The sequence below is a fragment of the Crocodylus porosus genome, unplaced genomic scaffold (assembly GCF_001723895.1).
Source record: "Crocodylus porosus isolate Cpor-Errol unplaced genomic scaffold, CroPor_comp1, whole genome shotgun sequence".
NCBI lineage: Eukaryota > Metazoa > Chordata > Crocodylia > Crocodylidae > Crocodylus > Crocodylus porosus.
Window position 1 is genome coordinate 172,811,806 of NW_017728906.1, and position 8,389 is coordinate 172,820,194.

The 8,389-nt window shown below is 41.8% G+C and overlaps 1 protein-coding gene across 2 annotated transcripts in view; it reads left to right on the plus strand.

The window, feature by feature from the left end:
• The window catches only part of ARHGAP20 (Rho GTPase activating protein 20), an 87,518-nt gene extending 81,906 nt beyond the window's left edge, over positions 1 to 5,612 (plus strand). For both annotated transcript variants that reach the window (XM_019530215.1, XM_019530216.1), the window contains exons 14-15: positions 800 to 914; positions 2,743 to 5,612. In XM_019530215.1, the coding sequence (XP_019385760.1) occupies positions 800 to 914; positions 2,743 to 4,490 (1,863 nt within the window). In that variant the 3' untranslated portion in view covers positions 4,491 to 5,612. The remainder of the gene's footprint in view (positions 1 to 799; positions 915 to 2,742) is intronic.
• The last annotated feature ends 2,777 nt before the right edge of the window (positions 5,613 to 8,389 follow it).

Genomic DNA, 8,389 nt, shown 5'->3' on the forward strand with positions numbered 1-8,389 from the left:
TTAGGGGTTGCTGAGCCACAAAGGAGGCAGGATTCCTGGGTGAAGCAAGTGCAGTGCCACGCATTTCTCTTCTGCATCACCTTCCTTCTCCGTGTCACCAAGCCCTTAATCTTCCAGTATTGAACCCCTCTTCCAGATTGTGAACCAGCCTGAGAGTGCCAGGCTGTACTTGGGAGGTTTGGCAGTGGACTGCGTGCCAGAACTAGCAGCCAAGAGTTGGGGTGGGAAGGGGAATGAGGCCCAAAGAGAGGAGATAAGGAGTTATCTGGTTCTGATTGAAAAGGGCCAGAGAGTTGAGATGGTCTTGAATCTGTGCAGATGAAAAAGCAGCACCTACAACAGTAGTGGGAGGGCCAGTGCCAATGTATACTAGATAATTAGTATGTCTATTCTGTTTCTCTTAGTGCAGAGTCCTTTAGCATTCTAAGGGTTAATATAGGCCCAAAGAAAGGATGGCTTTTGTTTCAGAAGGTGTACCTGCTTAGGAACAGTTGGGAAATCCAGTATATTATGTATTGTTTCCCTATTCCTTTTTCAGTGTTATGGTGAGGTAATTGGCATATGTTCCTGCTACTGTCCCTGCTAGAACTGGTTTAGATCTGAGTACTTACCTGGGTTATCATCACACAGGCTGTTGTAAGACCAAGACTGGGGCACCACATAATATATCCACACAGTGCCTGCAACATGATTTCCAGGAATATTTGTGTTGCTTTGTGTTTGCTGCTGATCTGTGCAATGAGTTTTGTTTTCAACTCCAGTACAAGATAGTGATCTAACTGCCACTGCTTTGTTGTAGATTTCCATTCTGGTGCAGTTTCTAATTGAAAATTGCTGCAGGATTTTTGGAGAGGAAGTGACCTCCCTCTTTGGGGACATGCTGATAACATGCAACAACAGGGAAGATGGCTCAGGTAAACCATTGTGTTGTCTGTGGTAGATAGCTCAACCCAACCAGTCATCAAAGCAAGTAGATCTTAAGGAAGGCTGTTTTTCTCCATTCAGGCATACACATTTGTATGAACTCTTCTTCATTTCTCCCATGGATAGTGATTCTTATCTGATAAATAGGAATCCCACGATAAATTTAAGCACACAACTCAGACCAGACCATTCTCACCTTTATCAGGAATCCATTGGTTCTATTTCTAAGTGACCAACCCTTACACATTTACTGGAATGGTCCCACGTTTGGGGGTTTGTTCTTGCTGTTCCTGAAGGATCACTGAAAGAGTACTTTTGTCCAGATTTTGAAAATGAGAACTGAATTGGCTATTGCTCCTGCCACAATCATACATTCTTACACCGTTGCACCAGAGTGAATTAGCTCTGCCTAAAAGCAAAGCTTACCCACACTCTTCACTTAGCGTAGCTGTGCTAACCAGAATTAAAAGTGGCATAGGCTACTTTTCTGAAGGTTCGTGGTATGTCTTGAACACAAGTGTGTTCCAGTTTGTGATCCAAAAGTTGGTCACTGTTAAGAAATATGCCCCTCGACTGTGGCATTTTTGCGCCAAAAGGATATTTTCCTCATGTTTGAGACACTCAAATTCAGGATTGAATACTGCCTATGTTTAAAGTCGGATATCCTACCATTTCTGGATTGGAAACAACTGTTCAGAGGGGGATAGCTCCCCTGGTTTCCAATATGACTTGCAAATTTTGCTTCTAGGAAAGACGTGAAATTTGGGCATTAAAGTGGTTTCTGAAAGTGTTATTAATTACGTCTTCTCAAGCCCCATACACATAGTAAAGCAACATTCAGTAAAGGCAGGGTAGAGACAAACAACCACAACACCAGTTTTAAGGCTCTTATTTAAAAAAAAATTCTGAGCAGCATTTCCATAAGAATAAAAACTGCATGTACCACATGCAGTATGCGCAACAGCCTCACCTGAATGTTTTACTGGCATTTTGCATGAGTTACACAACTGGCTGTGCTATGCATAGGGATTATAGCTGTCCCAGATCCCACAGGTGGTTTTCAGGTTCTCTGGTGTAATGTGACTAAATTCCTTCTTCATTTATGCCAAGGCAAGCGCATTTGGCTGCGGTCTACTTTTTAACCTGCCACTGAGATGAGAACTTGCCTTACAATATAGTCAGTAAAAAAAAAATCTCAGCTCTGCATCAAAATGTTAAAGGTCTGCTCAAGCCAAACACAGTCCATCAGGCTAGTGTAGCTACAGCTCGCCAGTTTCTGTAGCCAGCTGCGTACAAGTGATACAGCCTATGTCACATCCTGCCACCTTTATCTCCTCAGACTGAGCAATCAGGTACCTATTTAAAGTTGAATCAACTGGAGGCTGCCTTCAGCACAAGTCCAGAGCAGGTCTCCTAATCCTTAGCCTTAGCAAGGCATGTTAATACGACCTGCCTTTTTATATATATATAAAAAATTGGGCAGAACATTTATAATATTACTTAGAGATGTGGTTGTCTAATAATGTATTACATTTGTACTAGTCCATACCCTAACATAAAATCACTGCTGACACAGCATTTACCCACATGGTTAAGTGCTTTGTTGATTTGGGGCATAACAGGACTCATTTCTATTATTCTATTTTAAAATCGGGAGAATTATTCTGAGACTATCCTTTGTCCAAGTATCTTGTCTAAAAAGTCTCTACAGGGCAAGTGGTTACCAAAGGAAAAGAGTATGTTTGAAGCCAATGAAACAGTTTGTCATCAGCATTGTTTAATCATAGATATCCTAATGTGTATTTAATCTTCTTACAGATCTCTCTTCCTTTCACCTGAATGATTCTTCATATGACAGTTTGGAAAATGAGCTGAATGATGATGCTGACTCTTCATTTAGTGACTTGATCAAAAAACGAGGTCAAGATAACAGGAGCAGGGACTCTGTCTTGACGCTAAGTGATTGTGACTTGGACCAGCCAGAAATTGAAGAGATTCAAATTAAGCTTCCATCCAAGTCAAAGCCTGTAAGAATTTCTACTGGTTTACACCACAAATCTTCATCAAAGGATCGCTCTGAAAATGAGTCTCTTTGTTCTGATGCGCTGGGCTATTCTTCAGCTGTCCCAGATGCTCTCAAAAACTCAAGAAGGCACAGACGGTGTTCAGAGCCATCCATTGGACTTCCCACCTCTAAGTTAACCCATCTCAGCGAGTGTCAGGATAACACAGTGCGTAAAGCCAGCTGTGATGCTGTCTTATCTCATGTAGATGAAGACTATCTCAAGCAGCTGCGTTCATTGCAGATGGAAGGGCAAAAGCTTATTAATCAGAGTTTGGTAATGGGAATTGATGTTGGTCGGAGTAGCATGCGAAACCAAATGGGTGAAAAGAAAGACTTAGCCAATCACCTCCTGCCACCGACCCCACTGAGATTAAACATTTGCTCAAGAACTAGCTGTTCTAGTTTATCTTCTCCTGGAACATCTCCTTCTGGGTCCTCAATGAGCTCTTTGGACAGCGCTTTCTCCCAGTTTTCAGACTATTCAGTTTTTACCCCAACTGAGACCTCCTCTCCTTTGGACTGTGGATTTCAGTTTCAAAAGAAACATGGAGACCTTTCTCCTGAATGCAACCCTTTCTGTGGCATACACCAAGGTGCTGGAGTTAGCTCTTTTTCTAACCAGGTTAGCAACAGCAGCTCAGTTTGTGTTAAAAAAGAGAGTCTTGAGTGGCCTCCTCAAAAGAGTCCCGTTACTCTGCATCCCAGCACTTGGTTAAAAAATGGGGCTTCCACAGTGAAAAACTGGACTCTCCGAAAAAAGGACAAAGCATCTAAGCAAGAAGAGAAGAAAAAGACAATTATCAAAATCACTTTGGAACCACATATGGACCCTTCAGATCCATTAGAAGATAATCTATGTCAAGAGCAATGGCAGATACTGAAAGCACATGTATCAATGGAAAAAAATATGGCCACAGAAACAGTACAGGATGACACTGCTTCCTCCACTCCTGGAAGTGGGCAGCCATCTAGTGCTCCATTTTGTCCCACAGAGGTAAAAGACAAGAGACTTAAAGCCTTGGAGCTGCTAGCTGAACAAAGTAAGGAGGAGGAAGAAGCAGAGGAAGAAAACTCTCAGCTTTTGTCACATAAAAGACAGCCATCCAACGCAGTCATCAAGTGCCCAAATCCAAGTGCTGAAGATGCTCCTGAATTGGGTGCTGGACATGAACTTTTCATCAAGGACAGTTTAAGTAAGACTGCAATGTCCATGGAGGTAGATGGCCAACAAATAAACTCTGAGAGCAATAAAGCTTTGCTAAGCACTGAATCAAAATCTATTGATGATGAGTCTGAAAGGGGTTTCTGTTTGTCTCTAAAAACCACAAGGGCCATTGATGGATGTTTGTTTAAACCAGATGTTGATAAATCTCATCAGAAAGTGGAGACAGGGACTGACACCGTGATCCAAATTAACAAGGAAAGGCTAAAAAATCATTGCAGCGATCCCAAGTTTGAAGAGATTGACCAAAGGATTTTTGCAGAAGAATCTTATGTTTAAAATCACTACCATAAACAAATGCCTTTGGAATTACTCTGATCAGCCTAGGTTTCATATTCTAAGAGGATAAATTTCATTGAGGAGTTATAGGATTCATATTGTCATCATGAACATTAAGAGAGTCACTTCCCCACATAATTTTTAATTAAAGATTGCCATCCTAGGATCCAGAAGCGCTTGGTTCCAAAACAGTGACAAGTGCAGTAGAGTGTTTTGTCAAGAGGGGAAATTGTATATCCTTCCTGTATTAAGTGTTGTGGATATAAGTCTGTGTCCTCTGTGGTTTTGATGTAGTAGGTGAAGCCACCATAGATGCCATACCTGTGGTATTAATACTACTGTTTTTAAACTATGATGGTTATTATTTTCATTGTCCTCCAAGAAAGAAATGTAGTACTTTTTTATTGGTTTACAAGGTATCTCATTAGTTCCCATCACCTCTTTCTCTTAGCACATGAAAAAAACAGCATATGCTCAAAAAGGAGGAAAGCTAAAAACCGAAGCTTATATAACTCCCAACTCTCTGTATTTCATTTATTGTGCTCCATTGGGTGTTCTGTTCATGTTTAAGTTGTGAATAGTTTATTAATTTTGCTGTAAAATGGCATTATATATTATTGCAAGCAGAACCTATGTAATTTTATGCGCCATCTAAATCATCTTATAATATATTAAAAGTAATGCATTATATAAAATGCTTTGAGTTTGTATAATATATCTTGATAAATTTTGCTATTATATATGTTCTGAAATAAATGTGTATTTTTGTACTTGCAGAAATTGCTGCTAACTTTACAAGTTTTGTTTTTGTTGTTACGGCACTGGTATTGACGTGTATGCATTCAATGCTGTATACTAAATAAAATTCATTCCATCATTAAGTTAACAAAAATGAGGTTTCAAGTAACTCTTCAATTTGTTAATTTTGAAGTTGTGTATATTTACCATGGATGGGTTGTGAAGTTTAATGACACTTCTTAAAATTATAATTTTTCTTTCTCTAGGTTGTGATGCTAATGTCCTACTGAAAACTTTTTTTTAAATTTGGCTCTTTATGAAGAAACAGTAGGCTTTCATTTTGGTAAATAAATCTTGCTGAAAGATGAACACAGTGCAATAGTTCTTTAGGTGTCAGTTTTGTAGGGTTTTTCTGGAGAAAAAAGTCCCTGATTTCAAAGGGAATTTTGCGTGAGAATGGTCAGTAGAATTTGGCTTTTATATCATTCATATTAATTTGGAAAATGTCTAAAATAAAGTAGATGAAATTTAGTAAGTTCAAGTGCAGCATGCCATGCTTAAGATGGAACAATCAAACATGCAAATACAAAAAGGGAATGACTGGCTCGGTTGCAGCCTGGATCTGGAGCTTAAAATGGACCCATACTGATTATGAATCAGCGGTGTAATGTTTTTCCAAAACAGACTTAACTACTGGGAAGTATTAACAGAAGCGTCCTGTTCAAGGCACAGGAAGCAATCCTTTCACTCTGTCCTGTACTGCTTTTTTCACCAGAGTACTATGTCCAGTTTTGCTGCTGGTCAAGAGATGTGGGCAGAGTCCAAAAGAGACCGACAAAAATTGTCACATGTCATATGAGGAAAGATTGGAAGAACGGGGATCATCTAGTTTAGAGAAGAGACAACTGAAGGGGGAATATGATAATATGATAAGTCTTTAAATACAGAAAGGGTTGTTATAAAGAGAATAGTGATCAGTTGTTTCCTATGTCCATAGAGAACAAGATGAGAAGTAAGGGACTTAAATTGTAGGGCTGTGCAAAGTTTCAGTCTGTAATTCAATTCAGAGAAGATTTGGCCCAATTCAGAGGTTGAATCTCCGAATCCAAATTGAATTGGGAGAAGACATAAAACCTCCAAATTAATTTGGAAGTTCCAAATCGATTAAAAAAAGATTCAGAGTTTCGGAAGGCAGTCTTTCTGGGGAACAGAAACTGAGAAGAGAGGGGGAAAGACTGACATCTCTAGCTGGCAAGTGACTGTGATCTTTCTCTGAGTCCCCTTCCAAACACAGCGGGGGAGGTATGTAGAAACAGCATATAAGCCTCTGTCTGCAGGCTTTCTGTGTCTTTTGTGAGTTGTTTCTGCCTGAGCAACAGTGTCTGAAATGTACTGGACTGGCTTGGCTTCCTACCTAGTCAGTCTCCTGCTACTTTTTCTTCTTGGAAAGGATTGGATATAGCTTACTAACTAGAATCCCTCTACTTCTCCCTATCCAATCCATTTCTTTCAATTTATATTTGTTCTTGATTTTTTTTCCCCCAACACTTTAGAAAGAAAGCTGCGTTTTCCCTGGCAGGGTGATCCATCCCTGTGCAGAAAAGCACATACATTACACACTCACACACATACATCATACAAGAAGTAGTCAGATATTGATAGAATAAGAGATGATATATAGTTATCAATATTATTACTTATAGTTACAATCAGACTACAGACGACATAGAAGAAGTCATCAGAGATTCAGATTAACACAGCAGAAGTCAGAGTCATAGTAGAACATCACATTATATAGAGTTATTATTATAGTTACAGTCAGACTACACACAATATGGAAGTCAGACAGAGATTCAGGTTAACAAAACACAGAAGTCAGAGTCGAAGAAGAGATTATTTTAGTTACACAACAGTCAACACAATACAGAAGAAGAAGTCGAACACAGTCACAGGCGCAGGAAAGATTATTATGAAGCGTGCTGGAAAGGCAGGTGCCAGGTCTTCTGGCAGAGGAGATAGAGGGGGTAGAGGGAGAGCTAGAGCTGCAAGTCCTCCCCCCCACCACCACACACACATTGCCTGCTTTTCTCCTTGGTTGAGCGGCCAGGGTTCAGATGGCTCACGGCACTCATGGCCCCATCTTACCAAGTGCCCACACACATCACCTTTAGCAGGATGGTGATGCCCTCCCTATATGAGGAATGCAGGGTGCACTTAAGGGAGGAGCTGCACAAGGCAGGGCCAAAGGAAGCCTTGCACTTCACCTCTGACATTTGGAGCAGCCAGGGTGGAGAATCACACCTACCTCTCCCTCACAGGACACTGGTGCAATCAATTGGGCCATTGGTGGGCTCTCCTTCAAGCCAAGGTAATGGATGAGTCCTACAAGGCAAGGGAGATCACGGTGGCCATGAACCACATGGTACAGGGGTGGCTCATTGGGCAGGACGAACTCACCTGCGGGTTCATGATCACTGACAACGGGGCCAATATGGTGAAGGCCATCTGTGGCACAAGCTTCACCTCATAGGGGACGCCTTGGAGGGCAGCAAGGCTGCCAGTAATGGCACCATTACGACCATCCAGCTGATTTCATAATGCAGGAAGGTGGTGGGCTACTTCCACCACAGCATCAAAGGGGGCAACCTGTTGTAGGAGAAACTGGCAGAGCTGAGCATCCCACAGCACAAAATCATGCAAGATGTGGAAACTCAGTGGAACGCCACATACATGATGCTGGAAGGGCTGGTGGAGCAGCACAAGGCCATCTATGAGATGGCTTTGCTTGGGGAGATTGGGATCAGTGGTCCCCTTAAAAGAGCTGAGTAGGATACCATCTCCCAGATCTTGGTGGTCCTCAAACCCAAGGCCACCAAGACCCTCAGCGCTGGCAATGCCCTCCTTACCCAGGTGACCCCCATAGGGAGGGAACTTGAGAACAAAATGGAAAGGTTCCAGGGGATCAATATTCCTGGCTGGGGCAAGCTGCTGTCACCAGGTGCTGCACTTCAGGAGGGATGTGGATAGCATCGAGAGGGTCCAGAGGAGGGCCACTTGCATCATCTGGGGGCAACAGGGTAGGACCTATGAGGAGAGACTATGGGAGCTGAACCTGTTCAGCCTACACAAAAGAAGGCTAAGAGGTGATCTGGTGGCTGTCT